General features: G+C 47.0%; 1 protein-coding gene and 1 pseudogene across 1 annotated transcript in view; one reads left to right on the top strand and one right to left on the bottom strand.

Moving 5' to 3' along the window:
• The window catches only part of gtf2ird1 (GTF2I repeat domain containing 1), a 214,130-nt gene that overhangs the window by 58,512 nt on the left and 130,145 nt on the right, over window positions 1–25,473 (bottom strand). Inside the window, exons 7-15 of the mRNA XM_078226022.1 lie at window positions 24,156–24,239; window positions 18,910–19,093; window positions 15,810–15,835; window positions 15,320–15,388; window positions 9,242–9,350; window positions 6,799–6,827; window positions 4,494–4,574; window positions 2,574–2,663; window positions 1,558–1,611 (exon numbers count right to left, since the gene is read on the bottom strand). Of these exons, the coding sequence (XP_078082148.1) occupies window positions 1,558–1,611; window positions 2,574–2,663; window positions 4,494–4,574; window positions 6,799–6,827; window positions 9,242–9,350; window positions 15,320–15,388; window positions 15,810–15,835; window positions 18,910–19,093; window positions 24,156–24,239 (726 nt within the window). The remainder of the gene's footprint in view (window positions 1–1,557; window positions 1,612–2,573; window positions 2,664–4,493; window positions 4,575–6,798; window positions 6,828–9,241; window positions 9,351–15,319; window positions 15,389–15,809; window positions 15,836–18,909; window positions 19,094–24,155; window positions 24,240–25,473) is intronic.
• On the top strand, window positions 23,475–23,978 carry LOC144501927 (large ribosomal subunit protein uL15 pseudogene; annotated as a pseudogene).

Raw genomic sequence — 25,473 nt, 5'->3', positions numbered from 1 at the left:
GGGCGCAGAAGGGCGGCGGGGGGCGCAGGCGGGGGGCGCAGAGGGGGGCCGGGGGGCTCAGGGGAGGGCGCAGAGGGGGGGCGGGGGGCGCAGAGGGGGGGGCGGGCGGGGAGGGAGAGGGGAGCGGAGAGGGAGGGGCGGGGGGCGGAGGGGGGGCGGGGGCGGAGAGGGGGGCGGAGATGGGGGGTGGGGAGTGGGGCAGAGAGGGGGGCAGAGAGGGGGGCAGAGAGGGGAGAGGGGGGCAGAGAGGGGAGAGGGGGGCAGAGAGGGGAGAGGGGGCAGAGAGGGGAGAGGGGGGCAGAGAGGGGAGAGGGGGGCAGAGAGGGGAGAGGGGGGCAGAGAGGGGAGAGGGGGGCGGAGAGGGGGGCAGAGAGCGGAGAGGGGGGCAGAGAGCGGAGAGGGGGGCAGAGAGGGGAGAGGGGGGCAGAGAGGGGAGAGGGGGGCGGAGAGGGGAGAGGGGGGCGGAGAGCGGAGAGGGGGGGGGGAAGGAGAGCGGAGAGGGGGGGGAGAGCGGAGGGGGGGAGGGGGGCTGGGAGCTGGCGGAGGGTGGGGGGGGGAGTGGTGGTGGAGAGCCGGTGGTTGGGGGGGGGTGGGGTGGGGGGCGGAGAGGGGGGGCATGGAGCGGACGGGGCGGGGGGGTGGAGAGCAGAGGGGTGAGTGGCTGGGAGCCGGCGGAGGTGGAGAGCCGGTGGGGGGAGAGCCGAGCTGGGGTGGGGGGGTTGGTCAGCCGGGGGGGGGGGGGGGGGGAGCGGGCGCGTGGAGAGCCGGGGGGGGGGGCGGCGGACAGCCGGTGGGGCAGGGGTGGAGAGCGAAGAGCCAGCGGGGGAGGGGGGGGGATGGGCGGAGAGCTGGCGGGGGGGCGGAGAGTGGGTGAGCAATGATCTGGGGTGCCTGCCTCAAATTCATCCTGTGGACGGCACGAAGCAGAGAGACTGAGCTCAGTGCCAGTTACCCAGTGCTGTGTACCAGAGAGGTACCAGGCTGCCCTGTCCACTTTCTGTCACTACCACAAATTGTACACTAACCGGCCTGTTACTTCTCCCAGTATCTCCCAACAGATAATTAAACCCAAAACCAAACTTGTCAGCTTTGACTAACTGCTGGCACTAACAGCTGTGTCAGAAGGGTGTTGGTTCAAATCCAACTACAGACTGGATCTTCCAAATGGAGTATGACATAAAACATCTCTCAGCACCAAGAGTTCTTCTCAGTGTCTTGATGAATATTCATCTCTCAAACAACCTCCGGATCAGCAATGTGGATGTACCTGCACCACAGGGACTGTGGCGGTTGAAGAAGGCAGTTCACCACCACCTTCTAAGGGACAATTAGGGATGGGCAATAAATGCTGGCCCAGTCAGCACTGTGTATAGATTAGCTACTTCGTGATGAGATACCAGAAGCACTTCACTCGGTGTAAGGTCCCACAGAGAATTACACGGCACGTTCTTCCAACAGATTCTTTTCCCGGCTGTGGATGTGCTTCCTATGCTAACCTTTCCTCCGTTAACTGGAAGGCATTAGCCTCAGTGACAGTAATAATCAGGAACCACTGACCTTTCAGCATGATGTGTTGATCTGTCTGGTTAGAAATATTGTCCTGTGCAGAATCTAGGATGGGGAAGGGGAAAACACCAGTGTTACAGTTAGCTGCATACCAATAGTTAAACCCGAGGGGAACATTTCAGAAAATAAATCTTTCTCTGATTGAACAATCAAGTAGATCTGACCTGGTCATCAGCCAAGCATTACTTACTGTTCCCAAGATGTCTTGAATATAGCAGCAAGATGGGATTGCAGTTAGCAGACATGACGAGAGTAATTTAGCCAAGTCACTAAGCAGAGCTGCCCACACTTGCCCCTGTGGCCCACACTCTTCCCCCACCGGGGCCGAGACCTCTGCCCTGCCCCTGCCCCCATCCCCGCACTCAGCACTGGGACAGCTTGGCTTGGTGAATATCAGATCGTTACTCAGCCGGGCTTCCCTTACCAGCCTGCTTCTGCCAGATTCTTCCACCAATGGAGCAGCCAATAGCGGAACGTCCAAGCATCGGGAAGGAGTTGCAGTAGCAAAGACATTTTACAGAACGCGGGGAATTCTGTTCAGTCAGCTGTGGGTCAGTCAGTAACACACTTTCCCCCGAGACACAAGGTTCTGGGTCCAATTCCCACAGCTTCAGCACAACAATGAAGGTTCTGATAGTGCTGTACTGAGGGAGCACTGCACTGTCTGAGGTGCTGTCTTTCCAACGTGATGTTAAACCAAGACCCCATCTCGGGTGCAAACAATCCCATGGGATTATTTCGAAGAGCGACAGGATAGCTATCCCAGTGTCCAGGTCAATATTGATCCCCCAGTCAACATCACAAAAACAGCTGGCCTGCTCACTATCACATCGCTGTGTGAGGGAGATTGCTGAGTGTCAATTGGCTGCTGCGTTTCCTACGTTACGACAGTGACCTCACTACAATGAATGTTATTGGCTGTGGGGCACTTTGAGATAGCCGGTGGTGATCTCAGTGCACATCTTTCTGGTTTTGTTGTTACTAAGTTACAAGGAGAGGTCGGGTACCTGAGGGAGACTCCAGCAATACATTGTGTTCCTCAGAGGTGGACTTATCAGAAAGGCTTTCAATGAGATCTTCCGAGGCAGTACTTGGATCTGTCGGCGGAAACAGAGAATGGGTCACCGAGAGAGAGTGGAAGGCTTTGAGTGGATGCTGCGAGGCTTTGTGCATTCTGACTACATGCTCTCTCACAAATACACACACACGCATGCAGACACAGACACGCGGGGGAGACACAGACATGCACGCGGACACAGACACGCATGCATGGCGACACACGGGCACACACAGGCATGTGGTCACATGTACGCAGACCGGGACACGTACGCTGATGGACATGCATGCAGACACGCAAGCAGGGAAACACACTTGCTCGTGGACACACACATGCAGGGACATGGACACAAATGTACACAGGGACACATGCACGTATGTGGGCACGTGGGGGTACACAGGCACGTGGGGGTACACAGGCACGTGGGGGTACACAGGCACGCGGGGGTACACAGGCACGCGGGGGTACACAGGCACGCGGGGGCACATGGACATGCACCGCATTCCTGGATATTTCATTCAGTGCTGCCACTTTAATACCAACGCAGTAATCATTATAAACAATAGCAGAGTCAGATGCTGCCCATATAGTTGTCTCCTCCCTCAGGCAGCAGGAACTAAATCCTGCCCCTCGCTGCCCGCACACAGGAACTTCTCAAAATGCATCACATTAATCAGCAGTAATCCTGTCAAACTGTTTCTATCTGCCATCTAATGCTGTTTTTATCCAATGAAAATGTGAGAAAGCAGAGATATGGTCTTAAAAAGGAAAGTGAAACAGAAAATGTTCAGCATATGTGGCTTTTTAAAAAAAATTAAAGATTGAGCAGCAAGATTAGGGAGAGCAATGGGAACTTGGACAAAAATCTGTCTGCCTCGGCTCTGAGGCTTACTCGAGTTTGGGACAAGTTAAACCACAACATAAAATAAAGCTCCACAAGATCAGGAAGCCAGATATTCCCTGCGGACATCCTCACCCACTACCGGATGCTGGCTTACAGCGGCACCAGCAATGGAGCTTTGACACAAACCTGGGGGATTTGGTTTTAACGTTTGCTCCTACACTGCCTCGCAGTCCCAGTCTTGTAGACAACACAGTCTGTGCACCAGAGAGACCGAGAGCCACAGTTTATAGAATTTACTGCACAACTGGACAACATTATAGCAGTTTCTGAAAAATCTCTTCCAACCAGTATTATTCCCCCGCCTCTTCCCTCAAATACAAAAAACTGTTTAAAATATTTATCCACAACCCTTTCCGGATTCTGCTTCCATCCCTGTTACTGGTCAGCTAATGCAAGGCCCAAAAACCTTAAAAAAAAAATCAAACTTATTCATTTTAAATTGATGTGCACTAGTTACTGATTCGCTGACGAGTTATATCAGTTTCGATGTAAAGCTTTTCCCAAGTTTGTTTAAGTCCCTTCCTCCTGCTACCATTGTAATTCATACAATTTGCATGATTTCCACTGCCTGACATTGAAACAAGGAGACTATATTCTAACTGAGGCCTGGAACGGGCAGAGTTTAAGTTCTGACCCTGCACCGTCTTTACGGCCAGTGGCTGCATGTTTGGAGTGTTTGCCTCGTTAAGATTTCAATTTGCCCCCTATTTCTCACACTCATCCTTCACCTACCCAGCATTTGAAAGTGGGAGGTGGCAGGGATTAAGACAGCAAAGCTGGAGGTGACAAAGGCCCCAGTTAGCGAGTATCCCGCTGGCAGCGTTAATGTTGGAGCCACTGTCCCTGGTCTTACAAACGAGTCTCAAAAACAATTTCAAAAGACAATTAAACACTTAGTCAGATTGGCTGCTCGCCAGCTAAAACCTTCAACAACTACCCTCCAACCAGGCCGGCTTCACTCCTTACCTTGGACAGTAATCTGAATAATTTCTGAATCTTCTGGCTCTGTCTTGACTTTTTTCATTGTTGACAGATCGATGGAGATACCTGGGAGCAGGAGAAGGAAACTCATGGTCAGAGGATCCATGGTGCGGTCTCCCATGGCGACACAGGCATCATGTTCACCAACCGGGAGTGGGTCAGGCTGAGGAGTCAGGGTCTCTGGGTGCCCTGCTTTACCAGGCAATGTCTGACTACAGCTGTAGTTCTCTTCCAGTCACCAATGCCAGCCCCTGGATGAGGCAATGAGTCGGGCATGAGCTGGAGGGAGGGAGCGAGAGACGGAGGGAACGAGAGACGAAGGGAAGGAGGGAGGGAAGGTACAAAGAGTTTGAAGGTTTGCCTCTGGCACGTTTCCAAGTAGCCCTCAGTCACTCTGAATTATTTATGGGGCCTAGGATCAGATTTCTGCCCTCACTTTGCAACTGGAAACTATGCAGCAACTGGAGAAAGACAAAGAGGAATCAACCTCTAACCCCCTCCTCCCAACAAACCTTACATCATGGGCTTTCCTCAAGCTATTTAGCCAGGGTGGGTGGCACAGCGGTTAGCACTGCTGCTTCACAGCGCCAGAGACATGGGTTCTTTTCCCAGCTTGGGTCACTGTCTGTGCAGAGTCTGCACATTCTCCCCGTGTCTGCATGGGTTTTCTCCGGGTGTTCTATTTTCCTCCCACAACCCGAAAGACATGCTAAATTCTCCCCCAGTGTACCCGAACAGATGCCAGAGTGTAAGCAACTAGAGGATTTTCACAGTAACTTCATTGCAGTGTTAACGTAAGCCTACTTGTGACATTAATAAATAAAGTTAAACTTACAATAAAAAGTTCTCCCATTTCAAATACACTTCAACTGGACTGCAGAGTATTATATCAATTGTCCTCCCTGTGAACTGACTATCTTCCCCAAACGATGATACTAGGTCCTATCCAAAGATCCCTTGTCTGTGTGACATTTAGCTCCATAATCTTCACCTCTCTCTCCCTCTCAATAGATTACAGAATTTAATTGATGCAACATGGAGTCTGTTTCTATCATCTTCCCCACAAAAACTCATTTCTACTGAGCCCTTGCCCAAGGCAAACCTTCAAACCCTCTGTGCCTTCCCTCCTTCCCTCGAACAGAACAACGTCCAACATCTGCAATGCAATATTTCAGTGCAGATGTGAAAATTGCTCGTGCTGTTAAAAGCTGTTTATTCTCTCTCACTAATTTTAACAGAGGGGTTAGTGAAGCGACTTCTGTCTCTGTTAAAGTCACAGAAAGAGGAGTGAGGAGTTATCTGTTTGCAGGAGAACATCACCAGCTTCAATAGTGAAACCACTGAAGCTTTTAACAATCAGTAACGAACAGGTCTGGTCACAGCCAGGGACAGTTTTAACAACACCAGGTTAACAGCCAGGGAAGCAGGAATTGCACACATGATTGTTTTTGTTTTAAACTAGAGGATGAATAATATTCTCTCCTCGGTTACAGGCTCTTCACAGCAGGGTGAGCATCCTCAAATGAGGCCGGGCCAGTTTGTTCCAACGAGGGTGGTCTCAAGGACCCTCCTGTCTGTTTGGTGCGCGGGTGTGTGTGCCTGCAAGTGAGGGTGTGCTTCTGCGAGGGGGAGAGAATGCGCGAGGGGGAGAGAGTGCACGAGGGGGAGAGAGTGCGCGAGGGGGAGAGAGTGCGCGCGCGCGTGAGAGAGTGCGCGCGCGTGAGAGGGTGTGTGAGAGAGGGTGTGTGAGAGAGGGTGTGTGAGAGAGAGAGAGGATGAGAGAGAGAGGGTGAGAGAGAGAGTGTGAGAGAGAGGGTGAGAGAGAGAGGGTGAGAGAGAGAGGGTGAGAGAGAGAGGGTGAGAGAGAGAGTGAGTGTGTGTGTGTGTGTGAGAGAGAGAGAGATATAGAGTGTGTGAGTGAGTGAGTGCGGGACAGCACTTGGGTGTGCGAGAGTCTGTATGCCTGTGTGAGGATGTATGTGTCCATCTGAGAGAGAGAGAGAGTGAGTGCACACGTGTGCGTGAAAGAACACACATGTAAAAGCATGTGTGTGTGAGCGCGTATGTTTGTGTGTGTGTCTGTGTATTTGGGAAGAGAACTGGGGATGATAAGAAAGTGTGTGGAGTAAGGAGGCCACTCCTCCGATACACCTTTATGTAAGAATGATTCATTCTGGAATCGAACTTTCAGCAGCAGTGAGGCTGTGCAAATAAGGAATAAACTTGGACAGGAAGGCTCCATGTGTAATTTTCAAACAGAGTATAACGTACAAATCACCCAGCAACTCACCCGTTTCATTTTCTTTCATCTTCACAGACCTGATAAGAGAAAGAGCACTTTATAAAACCTGAGACTTTATTATACAGGGTGGAATCTAAAGAGGCTGGACACAAAATAAACAGAAGCTTCAGCCTTTGCAGCTAATGTTGGAAGGCATCTGTATAACGAGTTTAGCAAGGAGGACAAACAATGGATTATGTTTATTTACAATGTTAATTTTATACAATACAAAAATAGGCCGTTGGGTTTATCTAGCCTGTACTGACATTTCTAAAGTCTTCTCCTTTTCCATATATTCACCTCACCCATTCAACCCACCTTCCCTTTTCTCTTTAGGGTGTGTTTGTCTAGTTTAAACATAGTCTAAACATATTGGTGCACTTACAATCAAGCACAAACTATTCTAATACCACTTTCCAAACACTTGGTCCACAGCCTTGCATGCTATGGTCCTCAATTGGTGGCCAGCCCCGTGATCCCTGCAGTGCCGGCCCTCTGCCCCCCTCCCCCCCCCAATTGTTGGCCCCCCAAAGCATGCCCGGGCGCAGCCTCAACTCTCCCCCCCCCCCCCACCGCAGCCCCGATCTCCCGCCCCGCCCTCCCAATTCCCCCCCCCCCCACCGCAGCCCCGATCTCCCGCCCCGCCCTCCCAATTCCCCCCCACCCCACACTGCTGATCTCCCAGCAGGCTACCCCCACTCCCCCCGCCCCCGGATGGCCAGCCCTGACTGGTGGCCTCCCTCCCTCCCTCCTCCACCAATTTCAGTTGCAGAGTGGCAGCAGGACTCCCCACCCCCACCAGTCGCTCCCCCATCAGGTCATCTGCATCAGGCCCACCCCATCAGGCTGCGCCCCCTGGGCACTGTCCCATACCAGGTGGGCAGTGCCAAGGTGTCCCCTGGGCATTTGCACTTTACTCCCTGTGCAGTGCCAGGGGGTCCAGGCTGGCACTGCCAAGGTGCCAATGCCCAGGGGGTACCCTCCGACCCTCTGGGGTCCCCGATTGCCCCCCCTTTACTCCAGCAGAGTCGGGTCACTAGCTCCCTGCAAGTGGGGAGCTACAATAATCCACGCTGGAGTGAAATACTCAGGCCAGACGCCCAGCGCGGATCGCACTAATCCGGCGCCGCTGAGATCCCCCGGCCCACTGCGTTAAAAAAATCAACGCAGCGGGATGGGAGAATCGTCCCCCATATCTTCCACCTCCACACACTAGTTACCTTTTTGGTCTCTAATCAGCCCCTCTCTTTCCTTGGTTATCATGATTAGCTTAATGTTTAACGTTTTTTAAAAGTTCATTTATTAGTGTCACAAGTAGGCTTACATTAACACAGCAATGAAGTTACTGTGAAAATCCCCTAGTCGCCACACTCCAGCGTCTGTTTGGGTACACGGAGGGAGAATTTAGCATGGCCAATGCACCTAACCAGCATGTCTTTCAGACTGTGGAAGGAAATCGGAGCACCCGGAGGAAACCCACACAGACACGGGGAGAACGTGCAGGCTCCACACAGACAGTGGCCCAAGCTGGGAATCGAACCCGGATCCCTGGTGCTGTGAGGCAGCAGTGCTAATCACTGTGTTACTGTGCCGCCCTTGTTGTGCATGGAGTAAACTGATGTGTATTAAATGAGTCAGTAGCGAGGGTGGCTCAAACATAGCCAGTGTGATGAAACTCTGATAAATATTGGGACAATTACATTGGTGATCAATCTTACATCAACAAATATCGAGAAGAAAGAGCTATCTATGAAGATATGTCAATTATACAATGAAACGATTTATTAGGTGTCAACCACAGCTCAGTGTTAGCACTCGGAGTCAGGAGATTGAAAGTTCAAGTCCCACTCCGAAGGCTTGAACACAAAACTAAGGCTGGCATTCCAGTGCAGTGCTGAGGAAGTGCTGCACTGTCAGAGGTGCCAACCTTTGGGTGAAACATCAACCCGATACCTGGCCTGCCCCCTCAGGTAATAGGAAAGGAATCCAAAATCCAACTCAAAGAGGAGGAGTGTTCTGGGAATGCTGCCCTGCCCAGCACAGATCCCTCCAGCAACATTGGGAACAGTAAACAATCTTATTGCTGCTTGCGAAACCTTGATGCATGCCAACTTACCACCACATTTCCCACACCATAAGAAATAGAAACAGGAGTAGGCCATTCAGCCCTTCGAGCCTGCTTCACCATTTAATAAGATCAAGGCTGATCTAACATTCATTAAGTCCTGCCTTATCTCCGTAACCTTTAATTCCTTCTCCTGAATACCAATCTCAGCCTGAAAATGTTCAAGCTCTCCACAGTTTCCTGTGGTATAGAATTCCAAAGATAAAGCATTGGCTACGTTTCACAGATGGTAGCGAAGGGTATCCTGATGCTGCTATATAAATGCAAGGTCTATCTTTTGAAATGATTGCTCAAATTAAAGGCTGATAAAAGTTAGCCATTTCCTACCTGCAGACGTGGTTCTTGGGGGTCATGTCTAGTGTGGTCGTTCTGTGGGACTCTTCATCCAGAGGAGACTGACTATCCTGTTTGGAGCCTTCCCGTAAGTACTTGGTCCCTACAACAAACAGAGGGTTCACTTTATTCAGCTGCCCTTGTGAGAAACACTCGATTCTGACGCTTCAAAATACACAAAAAGAATTGAGTGATGTAAATAGGAGAGTATTTTCTCACCAAAGGCCTGCTGTGGTTGGAAGGACCGATCACAACAAGGCCCTTCTGCAGAGGTTGCAAAAAAAGTATAAAAATTAAAGAAATATTGATTGTAATTGGGTCATTAGACAAGGCCACAGCACATTTACAAAGCACTAAAATAGGTGGATAGGGAGAAGAAGGGGAATTGATTTACAATGTTTTGACATTTTTAATTTAAAGCAAAATGATACAATTTGGAGCCAATAACATGAGATGAATAGATTGTGAACCCTGTGTATGTGGGGAAACTAGTGGACTCTATGTCCTGAGTCCAGAGGGGCTGGGGGGGGGGGGGGGGGGGAGGGGGGAAGAGAAGGCCCGGGTTCCCAATTCTGAACAGCATTCGGCTCCCCTTACTATATGTGTATAAAGAGGGAGCAAGGAAGTGACTCTATTTAGCTGTGATCCCTCCCACAGTAAAAAGACCTTGCTGCCTTCAGTGGCTACTGGATCACTGCCCAGGAATCCACGCCATAGGAGAAGGAGGTGAGGAAACAGAATAAACTGGATGATTATTTGACACACAAATTTCATATGTAGACAAATTTGAGGGAATCCCGTTATTCTGCACAGTCAGAGAATAGCTGCTGCTCACCTCAGGTGCGTTTAAGGAGTTGCTGCTTCAACTCCAAGACCAGCACCTTGCGAGTGCGTCCCCCCCACTGACAGTGTGGGATTGTGGAGTTACCCCAGTTACTGCCCAATTCACTGACTTTAACATTGGTGACATGTGGCCTCTTGGGATTTCGGACTATTCATCCACTGCATGCTGATAACGCGAGATTCAGTGAGAGCAATGCCACTGAACATTGAGGGAGATGGTTAGGCTCTCTTGCTGGAGGTGGTCATTGTCTGGCACTCGTGTGGTGTGAACATTATTTCCCACTTTGCAGCCCAAGGCTGAATGTTGTCCAAGCCTTGCTGCCTGTGGGCATGGACTGCTTCCATTGTCTGAGGAGTTGTGAATGGAATTGAATGTCAAAGCGTGGATAGCACAGTAAGAAGTCTCACAACACCAGGTTAAAGTCCAATAGGTTTATTTGGCAGCACTAGCTTTCGGAGCCTCAAGCTCCTTCACCAGGTGAATGGGAGATCTGTTCACAAACAGGGCATATAAAGACACAAACTCAATTTACAAGATAATGGTTGGAATGTGAGTCTTTACAGGAAATCAAGTCTTAAAGGTACAGACAATGTGAGTGGAGAGAGAGCCAAGCACGACATCTTCACGGTAGACAGAGTGCTCTTTGTTGTCCAGTACTTCTCCGGAGCGCAGAAGCTACGGCATCTCCTCCGGAGCCTTCAACATGTCATTGGTGAAGACGAACATCTCGCCAAGGCCATCCCCACACCCCCACTTCTTGCCTTCAAACAACCGCACAACCTCAAACAGACCATTGTCCGCAGCAAACTACCCAGCCTTCAGGAGAACAGTGACCACGACACCACACAACCCTGCCACAGCAACCTCTGCAAGACGTGCCGGATCATCGACATGGGTGCCATCATCTCACGTGAGAACACCATCCACCAGGTACACGGTACATACTCTTGTGACTCGGCCAACGTTGTCTACCTGATACGCTGCAGGAAAGGATGTCCCGAGGCATGGTACATTGGGGAGACCATGCAGACGCTACGACAACGGATGAATGAACACCACTCGACAATCACCAGGCAAGAGTGTTCCCTTCCAGTTGGGGAACACTTCAGCAGTCATGGGCATTCAGCCTCTGATCTTCGGGTAAGCGTTCTCCAAAGCGGCCTTCACGACACATGACAACGCAGAATTGCTGAGCAGAAACTGATAGCCAAGTTCCGCACACATGAGGACGCCTCAACCGGGATCTTGGTTTAAGTCACACTGTCTGTAACCCCCACGACTTGCCTGGGCTTGCAAAATCTCACTAACTGTCCTGGCTGGAGACAATACACACCTCTTTAACCTGTGCTGAACCCTCTCTCCACTCACATTGTCTGTACCTTTAAGACTTGATTACCTGTAAAGACTCGCATTCCAACCATTATTCTGTAAATTGAGTTTGTGTCTTTATATGCCCTATTTGTGAACACAAGTCTTCACTCACCTGATGAAGGAGCTTGAGGCTCCGAAAGCTAGTGCTGCCAAATAAACCTGATGGACTTTAACCTGGTGTTGTGTGTCTTCTTACAGTGCCTACCCCAGTCCAACACTGGCATCTCCACATCAAAGCGTGGATAGCCAGGTTGTGAAGGATAGAACACTTTATTCACCTTGAAGCCTTTATTAACAGAGACACATGTATACATATTTCACACCTCTGGAGAGGTCCCTCTTTCAGCCAAGTGTTGTTGAGTCCTCAGTTAATATCCATCAGCTGAATACAACCAATTGATCCATAGAACCCCCACAGTGCAGAAGGAGGCCATTCAAGCTATCAAGTCCGAAATAGTCCATCCCTCCCCACATCCTATCCACATAATCCCACACATTTACTACATTTTAAACACTAAGGGGAAATTTAGCATGGCTAATCCACCTAACCTGCACATCTTTGGGAGGAAACCAAAGCACCCGAAGGAAACCCACACAGACACGGGGTGAATGTGCAAACTCCACACAGACAGTCACTGAAGGCCGGGAATCAAACCCGGGTTCCTGGTGCTGTGAGGCAGTAGTGCTAACCACCGTGCCATGCATGGATATACAATTAACATATATACAATTACAATGATGTATATACAATTAACATTAAGCAATCACGAGTGAACACTTTGACTTTATACTGGAGGGAAGGTCATTGATGAAGCAGCTGAAGAGGGTTGGGCCTAGGACACTACCCTGAGGATGTGAAGTCCTAGAGTTGAGATGTTTGGTCTATAATGAACAAAACCATCTTCCTCTGTGTTAGGTATGACTCCAGCCAGTGGAAGATATTCCCTTCCATCCCATTGACTCCAATATTCCTGCTTGATGCCACACTCAGTCAAATGCTGCCTTGATGGAGAGGGCTCCCACCTCTGAAAATCAGCTCTTTGGACCAAAGCTGTGACGAGGTCAGGACCTGGCGGAATCTGAACTGAGCATCAGGGAGCAGGTTATTGCTGACTAAGTGCCATCCATCACCTACTGACGATGGAGAGTAGGCTGATGGAGCAGTAATTGGCCAGGTTGGATTTGTCCCATGTTTTGTGGACAATACATAGCTGGATAATCTTTCACCTTTACCAGGTAGATGCCAGCATTGTTCCCAGCACAAATCCCTGTGATACACTCACTTCCCACCTTCTAACAGTCTAAACACATATCTTTAACGCCTATTCTCCCATCTTTCTTTTGTAACTAGTTCTGCTATTTGTCTGCTGGCTCCACATGCTCAGACCTTAGCCACGATGTACCATGGTGTATCTTATCAAAGGAATATTGAAAAGCTAAGTATTTCACATCAACTACACTACCCTTAGCTCCCCCCTCCGTTACTTCTTAAAATAACTCAATAAGATTGGTCAAGTATAACCTTCCCTTTTGAAATCCTTTCTTATATTTTTGATTTCTAGATGTTTTGGGTAAAGATTTCCTTATCTCTCCAACCAGTGATGTTAAGCTAAGCTGTCGGTAGTTTTCTGGAGTTGTTTTACCTTTATTTTAAATATCGGAATAACATTGGCTGTCACCAATCTCCTCTTCTCCAGTGAATTTCCACAACTATTTAATAGTCCCACGGCTGTCTCTTCCCAAATTTATTTTAGTTTGGGGTAGATGCAATCCAAGGAAGTGTAACATCTTTAGCTTTATCAATTGGACAGCATTTGCATCATGCTGCCATTTCCATTTGGAAAGCTGAAAATTCATAGAATAGAATCCTACAGTGCAGAAGGAGGCCGTTCAGCCCATCGAGTCTGCACCGACAACAATCCCACCCAGGCCCTCTGCCAGTAACCCCGCATATTTATCCTGCTAATCTGCCTGACACTAAGGGGCAATTTAGCATGGCCAATCCACCTAACCTGCACATCTTTGGAAAGAGTAGTCTCACAACACCAGGTTAAAGTCCACCAGGTTTATTTGGTAGCATGAGCTTTCGGAGCGCTGCCCTTCATCAGGTGAGTGCCTCATGAAGGGGCAGCGGCGTGGGAAATTTCACAAGATTAAAGAATTTATATGAAGCAGAGACAGACTGTGCTGCTTGCTCATGGTAAGTCTCAGGGCTTCTGACTGCACCTCTCCACAACAAACCCACTCACCGCAGCCCCACCCGAGGGATAATAGAATCATAGATCCCTTAGTGCAGAGGGAGGCCATTCGGCCCATTGATTCTGCACCAGCTCTCTGACAGGGTGTCTTACCCAAGCCCTGTCCCCATAGTCATTGATGAATCCATCGAACTTATACATCTTTGGACACTAGGGGGCAAATTACATGGCCAATCCACCTAACCTGTACATCTTTGGATTAACTCAGGGGAAACAAGAGCAGCTGCCTTTTTAAGGGTGACTGTGAGAGCTGCAGATGTGCAGAGTGAATTTAAACACTGTGCTTAGTGTGTTCATTCTCCTGGAGTTAACAGACCAGCTCAGCAGTTATGGGGAGTGTGGGGGGGGGGGGGGGGGGGGGGCGTTGGCAGTGGTGTTTTTCTTTACATCACAGCTGACAAGCACCCACTATTCAGTTTCTGGAGAGATGTGCGATTAGATGCTCTCTTTCCCTGGCTAACACTGGGCAATTATTTAAAGTTAAAGCAATGGTTGTTTTTTGGGATTTTTGAGCAGTACATCGGTGCTGATGCTGTTCCCACAGTCTGCAGGCCACCAATTCAGTGTCCAAGGAGCTTATCATGACTACTTTGCAACGCACATTGCTTGGGCAGTTCTGAGGTCAACCCACTTGAACAAGAATGTGACTGGGCCACATAAAGATCCAAGTAAGCAAGTGTGACTGCCATACAAACATAAGAATTAGGAGGAGTAGGCCACTCGATCCCTCAAGCCTGCTACATCATTCAGTAAGATCATGGCTTATTTGATTACAACTACAGCCCCACATTTCCACCTATCCCAGATAACCTTTCACCCCCTTGTTCATCAAGAATCTATCTAGCTCTGCCTTAAAAATGTTCAAAGGCTCTGCTACCGCTGCCTTTTGAGGAAGAGAGTTCCGGAGACTCAATCCTCAGAGAAAATAAATTTCTCCTCATTTCTGTTTTAAAATGAATAACCCCTTATTCTTAAACAGTGGCTCTAGTTCTTGATTTTCATTCTCTCCACATCCACCCTGTCAATATCCCTCAGAATCTTAAAGGTTTCAATCAAATCGCTTCTCACTTTTATCAATTCTAGTGGATAAAACCTAACCGCGCCAATCTTTCCTCATCAATCCTGGTATTAGTCTAGTAAAACTTTCTCAGAGCTGCTTCTGACACACTTGCATCTTTTCTTAAATAAGGAGACCAATACTGTACACAATACTCCAGATGTGGTCCCACTAATGACCTGTACAACTGAAACGTAACCTCCCTACTTTTGTAATCAATTTCCTCCACAACAAACAATAATATTCTATTAGATTTCCTAATTATTTGCTGTACTTGTATTCCAGTCTTTTGTGATTCATGCACTAGGACACCCAGATCCCTCTACACCTCGGAGCTCTGCAATCTCTCACTATTTAGATAATAAGCTTCTTTTTTATTCTTTCTGCCAAAGTGGACAATTCTACATTTGCCTATGTTATTCTCCAATTGCCAGTTCTGTACCCACTCACTCAATCTGTGTGCCTTTGTAGCCTCTTTACGTCCTTTTTACAATTTGTATTCCTAACTATCTTTGTGACATTAGCAAATTTAACAACCATACCTTCAGTTCCTTCATCCAAGTCATTGTAAATTGTAAAAGGTTGACCCGTGGCACACCACTCGCCACATCCTGTCAACCAGAAAAAGACCCATTTATGCCTACTTTTTGTTTCCTGTTAGCTAGCTGATCTTCTATCCATGTCAACATGTTAACCTCTACACTATCAGCTTTTATTTCCTTTGATGTGGCACCTTATCAAACCAATTAACTATTCATTCACTAAGAGCGGGAATGGGTCATGGCCACCCCACTGGTTAACTAAAGGAGGATTCATCTACAATTTAATCAACAGGAGCTTAACAGGTAACAAATATGGGAGTCCCATCAAATCCATCTATCATAGGTGACCACTGAATGGAAATTGAGATGAAAGATTTAATGTTCATCTCAATGGCACAGCTCAGGGTCCTAGCAGGAAATAGAAAGCCCACCAAGCTCTGCCTGACTTTATAAGGGGATAGTGTTGGTCTACCATTCACCGTACGCTTACCTGTCAGAACCCGCTCATCAAACATCCTGCAGAAAATGGAGACAAATAAAAAAGAAAGGTAAGTTGGGCTTGTATCAAAAAGCAAAGGTATTTTAACAGCACAAACCCTCTGCTTTAGCAACTAAAGCTGTATTAAGATCAGCAGTGGCCAACTGGCAGCCCAACATGGAAGAAAGACCATGTTGAACGCACTGATCTTATTATCCAGTTTAACAGCAACAGTGTTAAGATGTGGAACAGGTCAGAACAGACACTTGTTACAATACCAGCTTACGCCAGTCAGTCAGAAACCCAGTTACAAGTGGAAATGAAATACGTTTGCCTCTAATTTAATTCAGTGCCGTTCATAACATCAGCCCCCTCGCCGCACCTCCCTCCCTCCCGCCCCAACTGCCCATCTCCCGAACCCCCACTCACTATAACATGATGGCAAGGTCAATTGACAGGTGGCTCAGATCCCCTGCCTCAGACAGTGCTCTGGAAAAGACTTAGCAACTGCTTACACTACACGGGTGCGAGATTCAAAAATCAGTCAATATTTCAATCCTCCTCACTCCCCAAATTACTACACGTACTCGAATGTCCCAAGAGCTTCCTGCCCTCAATGCCAAGGAAAGCTGTGATCTCCTAGATAGGTTTACACCAAAGGGGCTCCCCCTGTTAAATCCAGCCACACTGGCTGGGATTACCAGGCCCCAAGGGAGGGCAAATGCGGAGGCAGGCAGGTGTAAATATTCATGCTGCTTACTGGTTTGCTGGATCCATCCCACTTTCGGGTCATCTTCACGGAGATGGGATTGGAGGCAGGAGGGTTGCCTGCTCACATGGAGCAGGTAGTTAATTAACAGTGGTTAAAGACCACTTACGACCTATTGTCAGAGGCAGACTGGAATCTTCCAGTTGCCCTCCAGAGCCCTTGAGATATTGACAGCCCCTTTGGTGGCAGAACGTGGGGGGTAGAGTCCCAGGCAGGTTTTGAGGCCTCCCCTCTCTGCCTGCCACTCGCTATAGCCAGACGCTGCCCTCCACAATGGGAGCCTCAAAACGGAGGCACCCCCTCTCTCTCTCACGTCACCTGCAAGCTGCTCCTTCAGTGCTGGGGGGCCTCCTTTTGGTTACTAATTGGCTAATTGGGGGAAAATTACTATCAGGCGACTGTTTCCCACATAGCTGTGGGGTCCACCTATCCCCAACATTAGTGAAAACCCTGCCCCACACAAACAGAACAACTGCAATTCCAAATCTTCTCAATTCATTCTTTAAGTTTGAATTAATCCTCCAACACCAGCAACCAATAAATTTTCTAACATTGTACGGAGATTAATTGTGTACATGAACTGGAATGGCGGTGGGCCTTTAAACAGCTGTGACTGCATTTAAAGGCACACCCACCAAACTAAAATCATATCGACAAAAATACCATAGGCAGATCGCTCGCAGGTGGGATTCTCTGGTCCCACTGCTGTGAATGGAGATTTGGCTGAGCACCAAATTCTTGATTTTGCTGGCGGGGACGGGGGTAGGGCATTTTTGGCCTACATATTTGTCCAACTCCCTCCATTAACAGGATTCATTGGCAGGATGTGACGAGTGAAGCCCTGCAGGGGTTTGTGCTGGGCCTCTACCTTTTACAATTTATATCAATGACTTAGATAAAGGGAGTGAAGGCATGGTAGCTAAATTTGCAGACGACATGAAGATAGGTAGGAAAGTATGTTGTGAAGGGGACATTAGAAGGTTGCAGACAGATATAGATAGATTGAGTGGGCAGAAATCTGGCAGATGGAGTATAATGTGGGAAAATGTGAAGTTGTTCACTTTGGCAGGAAGAATAAAAAAGCAGAGTATTACTGAAACAGAGAATGGCTGCAGAATTCCCAGGTGCAGAGGGATCTGGGTGTTCTAGTAAATGAGTCACAAGGTTATTATGCAGGTACAGCATGTAGTCAAAAAGGCTAATGGAATGCAATCCTTTATTATTATAACATAAAAGTAAGGATGTTATGCTTCAATTATATGGGGCATTGGTGAGACTACATCTCGAATACCGTGCACAGTTTTGGTCTCCTTATTTAAGGAAGGATGTAAATGCATTGGAGGCAGTTCAGAGGAGGCTTACTAGATCGATACCTGAAATGAGCTAGTTGTCTAATGAGGAAAGGTTGGACAGACTGGGCTTGTTTCCACCGGAATTTAGAAGAGTGAGGGGTGAATTGAAGTGTATAAGATCCTGAATTGCCTTGACAAGGTGGATGTGGAAAGGGTGTTTCCTCTTGTGAGTCCAGAACTAGGGGGGCACTGATTTAAAATTAGGAGTCACCCGTGTAGGACAGAGATGAGGAGAATGTTTTTCTCTGAAGGTTGTGTAATTTTAGAACTTTCTGCTTTAGAAAGTGGTAGAAGAGCAGTTGAGTATTGTTAAGGCGGAGGTAGATATATCTGAGGTAACTATAGGCAAGGGAATCAAAGGTTATCGGGGGTAAATGGGAATGTGGAATTCAAAACACAAACATTGAATGGTGAAGCAGGTTCAAGGGGCTGAATGGCCTACTTCTGCTTCTCTTTCATGTGTTCGTACGATTTGACAGGGCCTAAAAACCATTTCACCCAATCCCATGGGCTTCCCATCCAATGAGTTTGGTTAGAATTACCCCATGGCTTCTCCTGAGACTTTATTTCACCAGCTGGGTAATACAATTAGCACCTGTGTTAACCCAGAAGAGAGAAATATCAGCCAGGATCACAGCTCCCAATCCTTATCCAGTTGCCTCTCTGCTGGAGAACGACAGATGAATGCTGAAGTAGACTTAGTCATCTGCAGTTCAACAGCTTGCTGACCTGGGCTCGTACAGGGACATTGTCCAAAGTATCTTCAGGCTGCTAGCACCGATGATCGAAAGCAAAGCAGGCTGACTTTGGAATGTAGAGAAATAAGATTCTGATTCTACATTTTCTTTTTAAAAAACCAGAGACTTCTAGGAAGAAATTTGAAAGTCTTGGATTAGGATTGTGACGATCTATCCACCATTACGGGAATCCCCTACAGTACAACTCCCAGGCAAGGCTCTGGGGCCTACACCATCTTCTGAAACCAGCTTACCTTTTAATAACAAAGCGGACTTTGTGTCTTGCTTCCAAGATCCGTTTCAATTTGGGAACTCCATAAGTACACGGTCGCTTGAAGGGAATTCCTTCTGGAATCCCGATTATTTCCACTGCCTCTGGGTCACAAGCAATCTTCCTGTATGGAACAGGAACCATATGATCCAAACCTAAGGCCTCGGCTACAGAAAACACAGATGACACCGGTTTAAAAGATGTTAACATTTCCCAGCTTTCTGAGTAGCGTGTGGGCATTCGTACGTACATAAAAACAGGCCATTCGGCCTACCTAATCCATGCCGGTGTTTATGCCTCATTCAAACTTCCCTCCATCTTTCCTCATCTGACTCTATCAGCCTAACCCTCCTTTCCACTCTCCCTTATATGACGATCTAGCCCCCCCTTTAGTCAATCTGTACTATTTATCTTAACTACTGTGGGAGCGAGTTCCACATTCTCAGCGCTCTCGGGGTAAAGAAGTTTCCTCGGAATTCCAGTCGGATTTCTTTGCGACTTATCTAATGTTGATGGCCTCTTGGTTTTGCTCTTCCTCACAAGTGGAAACGCTCACTCAGTGTCGACGCTACCAAAGCCTTTCATCATTTTAAAACCTGTGTTTATTCAGCTCAAAAACTATTCTTAGTGAAGAAATCACAACGGTTACGTACACACTATTGAAAACTGCAAAGCAGACAGCGTGGTACAATGCCTGGCTGTCGACTCGATGGTACGATTTGAATGCGAGTCGTGTTGGAGGCAGTGGGTGACATTTGTCTTGACTGCATTGGGTAATCTCTGCAACAATCAGCAAACAGACCCAGTGACATTTTGTAAGACGTGCCTTGTTGGAGGTGTGAGACACTGAGTGTATTTTCATCGCAACTCTCCAAGATACAATTTAATAAATGGCTCTAATCTCAATTGGGTGGTGTGGAGGGGGGCTGGTGGGGGAGGAATTACAGCAATTAAAGAAGAAGGCAAGTTCTGCATAAGTGAAGTGTTTAAAAGTTGCTGTTAGATCTTCCCTGGTACTTGCTTGAGAAATCTAACTGGTCCCTTTAAGGGCACTGCTCCAACTGAGCAGGTCATTGCCGCTGTATATAAACCGCTGAGGTCAATCAGAGGGCATGCATGACTGTAAAATTGCAGGCTCCAGGTCAATGCTCATCTTTCTTTCTTAAAACTTGCTTTGCAACTCCAAAAAAGACCGAAACTTGGAAGTATTTCATCCAGTGTCTAAGGAATGCGCACATTTTAAACTATCGAATCCATAACATTAAGGGGCAGCGCTCAGGTGTGCCCAGGTTAGGGACAAGACACATTAATGCAGAGTATAGCTCCCTTTAACCTGGCCCAATAACATTGTAAGAAGTTTAACAACACCAGGTTAAAGTCCAACAGGTTTATTTGGTAGCAAAAGCCACACAAGCTTTCGAGGCTCTGAGCCCCTTCTTCAGGTGAGTGGGAATTCTGTTCACAAACAGAACTTATAAGACTTCCTGTTGGGGAGCACTTCAGCGGTCACGGGCATTCGGCCTCTGATATTCGGGTAAGCGTTCTCCAAGGCGGCCTTCGCGACACACGACAGCGCAGAGTCGCGGAGCAGAAACTGATAGCCAGGTTCCGCACACACAAGGACGGCCTCAACCGGGATATTGGGTTTATGTCACACTATTTCACATAAATATTTCTGCTTTTTTCCTCCTGAGTCTTTATCATGCGATCCTAGAATCAGAATTTATGTCACACTATTTGTAACTCCCACAGTTGCGTGGACCTGCAGAGTTTCACTGGCTGTCTTGTCTGGAGACAATACACATCTTTTTAGCCTGTCTTGATGCTCTCTCCACTCCCATTGTTTTGTTTCTTAAAGACTGGATTAGTTGTAAGTATTCGCATTCCAACCATTATTCATGTAAATTGAGTCTGTGTCTTATAAGTTCTGTTTGTGAACAGAATTCCCACTCACCTGAAGAAGGGGCTCAGAGCCTCGAAAGCTTGTGTGGCTTTTGCTACCAAATAAACCTGTTGGACTTTAACCTGGTGTTGTTAAACTTCTTACTGTGTTTACCCCAGTCCAACGCCGGCATCTCCACACCAATAACATTCCCCAACCCCAGAACTCAAAGGAAGAGGCCTTCCAAGATCGTGTCAGCCTCTCTGGGAAAGATTGTTCAAAGCAGGAATTTATACTGAATTATAGAGATTTCCCTTTATGAGAATTGTTTTCAGGAATGGTGACTGTGTAAGTATGAATCAACTGCTTTTAATTAATCTGACGGTTGAGATAAAGAAACAACACATGGAGTAACATATAGGTGTAAAGTTGCAGTCATTTAGAGATACATATAGTTATTTTATCCACCACAGGATTTGTTTTTAATATTATAATTTGTTATTTTCAGAGGTGGCTGTGTCCACATGATATTAACGATCTGGATGTGAACATGAGGGGCACAATTTGAAATTTGCAGGTGACACAAAGATTGGCCGAGTAGTGGATAGTGTAGAGGATAGCTATAATCTCCAAAACTATATCAATGAGTTGGTGGAGTGGGCAGTAAAGTGACAGAAGAATTTTAACATAAAGAAATGTGAGGTGGTGAACTTAGGGAGGTCAAACAGTTCCAGGGAATACACAATAAATGGGAATATACTAACAAGGGTAGATGATGTGAGAGGTCTTGGCATAAAGTACACAGGTCCCTAAAGACAGCAGTTCACATAGACAAGGTTGTAAAGAACGCATATAGAATGCTCTCCTTCACTGGCAGAGTTATAGAATATAAAAGTAAGGATATAATGTTGGAATTGTATAAAACACTGGGTGAGGCCGCAACTGGAGTATTGTATGCAGTTCTGGTCACCACATCATTGGAAGGACTTAATTGCTCTGGAGGGAGTGCAGAGGAGGTTTACAAGAACGTTGCCAGGGCTATGAGGAGAGATTGGATAGATTGGGTTTATTTTCCTTGGAATAAAGGAAGTTGAGGGGAGACTTGATAGAGGCGTACAAAATGATGAGGGAAAGGAATAGACGGATAGGACAAAATTGTTCCCTTTGGTGGAGAATTCTACAACCAGGGGGCATAGATTCAAGATAAGTGGCAGTAGGTGTAGCGAGGACATGAGGAAGAACGTTTTTTGCAAAGGGTGGTGGGTGTCTGGAGTTCATTGCCCAAGTTGGTGGTAGAGGCAGAGACCTTAAACTCTTTTAAAAAGTAGCTGGATCTGCACCTTAAGTGATGTAAGCTCTAAGGCTATGGGCCGGGAGCAGGAAGGTAGAATTGGAAAGGGAGTCCTCGGGCTGGCATGGACATAATGGGCTGAATGGCCTCCTTCTGTGCTGTAACTTTTCTATGGTTCTATGATATATACTAGCCACCCTCTAAAAATGTCATCTTGTAAACTCCCCATTCCATTAAGAGAATTAAACAGTGCTTCTATAATTGAACATATTGAATGTCGCACGATGTTATATTTACCAAACTTTGCAATGATGAATACTTCTCTGAGACATCTCACCTGACACAATTAGCATCAGGAAAAGGACCTAATGGGCGGATTTTACAACCTCGCTCGCCCCGAAACCGTAAAATCCCGCCTGAGGTCAAAGGACATTTCCATGTTCTGCCCCTCACCCACTCCGATTCCCATGGTGGGCGAGCTGACTCATATTTACAAAATAATTCATTGTTAGAAATTAATATCATTGGTTTGGGAATTGGGTACGAACAGTTAGCTTTCCCTCATTCATCAACATAGCTGCAGTGCTGAGAGCCAGACTTAAACCTCAGGGTCTCACTCGAAGCCCAGTGGTTGTTGCATTTACATCGGTGTTTGGTACACCCAATGGGGAAGGAGCGAGTTAAAACTATCCAGAAACTATTTTAAACCAAGTTGACGGTGTGAGATACAGCTGATTTCGTGCCATCCTACTGGGATTCTGCAGCCTAGCTGTATAAATGGCAAAAAGAAATATGCGTGGGATCATTTCGACAGAACAGCTTGCTAATTCTATCTTCTCTAAGCTAAAATATACACATTTCAAATCTAATATGCTGTCTGTGTCCCACCTTTCATTATCCTCGGTGTCAGGAGTGAATTTATGTGGCAAGGCATATGGGGTGATTTTTAAAATACCTTTTGAAACAAAACCTTTGCCACAATGAACAGATTGGAATATTTCTAATGTACAGAGTGTTGAACAGGGTATTTGGACTTTGTTCTGTGTGGACCCTCGTAGCTGATGCACTTGTTTAAAAGGTTTTATTGGAAGTATGGGTAGAAAATGCAGGGCAAAGTGGCCAGCCCTTCCCAGAACGCATTGCTCCTCAATCCTAATTCCTGTTTCTATTCACTTCAATGGGACGACCAGGATTGGATTGAAATGGACAGCACAATCCTGGCACCATTACTGGCAGCTGGTTAACTCAGATTATAACACCTTCTGTGACTGGAAATAAAACGTGACTGTACGCAAAAATGGCAACATTGCAGCTCAGACTCCCCCACCCTCCCCCATCCCCGCTAGCCAACAGGTTGTTGCAAATCAAGGCGTCATCAGCCAAGATGCCGTCCAGATTGAGAAAAACCAGGAAGCTAAGAGGACACGTTAGCCACGGTCATGGCCGTATAGGCAAACACAGGAAGCATCCTGGTGGTCGTGGCAATGCTGGTGGTATGCATCATCACAGAATCAACTTTGATAAATATCATCCAGGTTACTTTGGAAAGGTTGGTATGAGACATTACCATCTAAAGAAGAATCAGTTGTTCTGTCCAACCATAAATCTGGATAAACTGTGGACATTGGTCAGTGAACAGACCCGATTGAACTATGCCAAGAAACCCGAAGGACCAGCACCCGCTATTGACCTTGTACACGCTGGTTACTATAAAGTTCTCGGCAAAGGAAGACTGCCAAAACAGCCAGTCATTGTCAAGGCAAAGTTCTTCAGCAGGAAAGCTGAAGAGAAGATAAAGGAAGTTGGTGGAGCCTGTGTATTGATGGCATAAATTTTATAATTGGGTGTACAAATAAAATTACTGTCACTTTAAAAAAAACCAGACTAGACCCCAAGCAATGCAAAATTACTGAGCTTCTAGTCTAGAACAACATTCAAGAGCCTGACATCCACATGGAGTTGCGAAGACTGTTTTATTGGTTTCATTGCTGCTGCGTTATAAGCATTTTACCGAATGCATAGTTAACTCAAGCAGTAGCTGTAAAGAATGACTCACCATATCTGCTGTTGAATAGGATCTGCACACACTCCCTTAGAATATTGATATCTTCTGTTTCTTTTATATACAAGTTCCATTTTTCTGTGGAATAAGATTGGAAGTAGCGTAAATCTCTCCCCCTCGAGAAGCCTCTTGTAAAGTAGTATTTGTCCCGGTTTCCCTTAATTCACATTTTCAGGGCCCCTCCTGCACAGGGTTCAAATATCTACAGATGCTCCCTGTTCCTTTCCAGCAGTAACATGGGGTGTGGACAGGGAGGGAGGCTCCATGTGTCCCAACCCCCATGCCACTTCACCCCATGCTTGGAAACGGGGCTTATTTCAAGTGAATGTGCTCTTACTGCAGGAGATAAAAGCCTCAGTGCAATGAGTGGCCCTGGAGACTATTGCTTTTGGTTCCTATGGACACTGCCTGATCCCCACTTGATAATCAGCCATGGCGACAGGACTGAGATGGGGAACTCACAGTGTGCAGAATCAGCAGCAGAAACCTGCACCCCATCACTCTAAGTGAATGGTGATGCTGGACAAAAGGACAAAGACTAGGTCTAAGCCCTCCAACAGACGGAGAGGAAATCATTATATTTGGAAAGTTACTGAGTCCAATTCCATAAGATGAAAGCATTTACATTTGTATATCACCCTTCACATCCCCAGAATGTACCATAATGCTTTACAGCCAATGAATTGTTTTTGGAAGTGTAATTACTGTTGTGAAGTAGGAACACACAGCACAGCAAGATTCCACAAACCTCAATGAGATAATGACCTGTTTGCGTGATGTTGTTTGAGGAATGAATACTGACCAGGACATCAGGAGAATTCGTCCCTGATTGTTTCTGAATACTGCTGTGGAATCTTTTACGTACAAATGAAAGGGCACTTTTGTTTAATATTGTACTGGAATCTCTGGCAGTGCAGCACTCCTGCTGTCCCGCACTGTGCAGTGACATCCTAGATGATAAGTTTGGTCCTGGGAGTGGGGTTTGAACCCAGAGCTTCCTGATTTGATTTGATTTATTATTGAAACATGTATTAACATACAGTGAAAAGTATTGTTTTTTTTGCGCGCTGTACAGACAAAACATACCGTTCATAGAGAAGGAAACGAGAGAGTGCAGAATGTAGTGTTACAGTCATAGCTAGGGTGCAGAGAAAGATCAACTTAATGCAAGGTAAGTCCATTCAAAAGTCTGACAGCAGCAGGGAAGAAGATGTTCTTGAGTCAGTTGGTACGTGACCTCAGATTTTTTCCCGAAGGAAGAAGGTGAAAGAGAGAATGTCCGGGGTGCGTGGGGTCCTTAATTATGCTGGTT

The sequence above is a fragment of the Mustelus asterias genome, chromosome 12 (genome assembly GCF_964213995.1).
Source record: "Mustelus asterias chromosome 12, sMusAst1.hap1.1, whole genome shotgun sequence".
NCBI classification, from domain to species: domain Eukaryota; kingdom Metazoa; phylum Chordata; class Chondrichthyes; order Carcharhiniformes; family Triakidae; genus Mustelus; species Mustelus asterias.
This window is presented reverse-complemented; position numbering and strand designations above follow the sequence as displayed.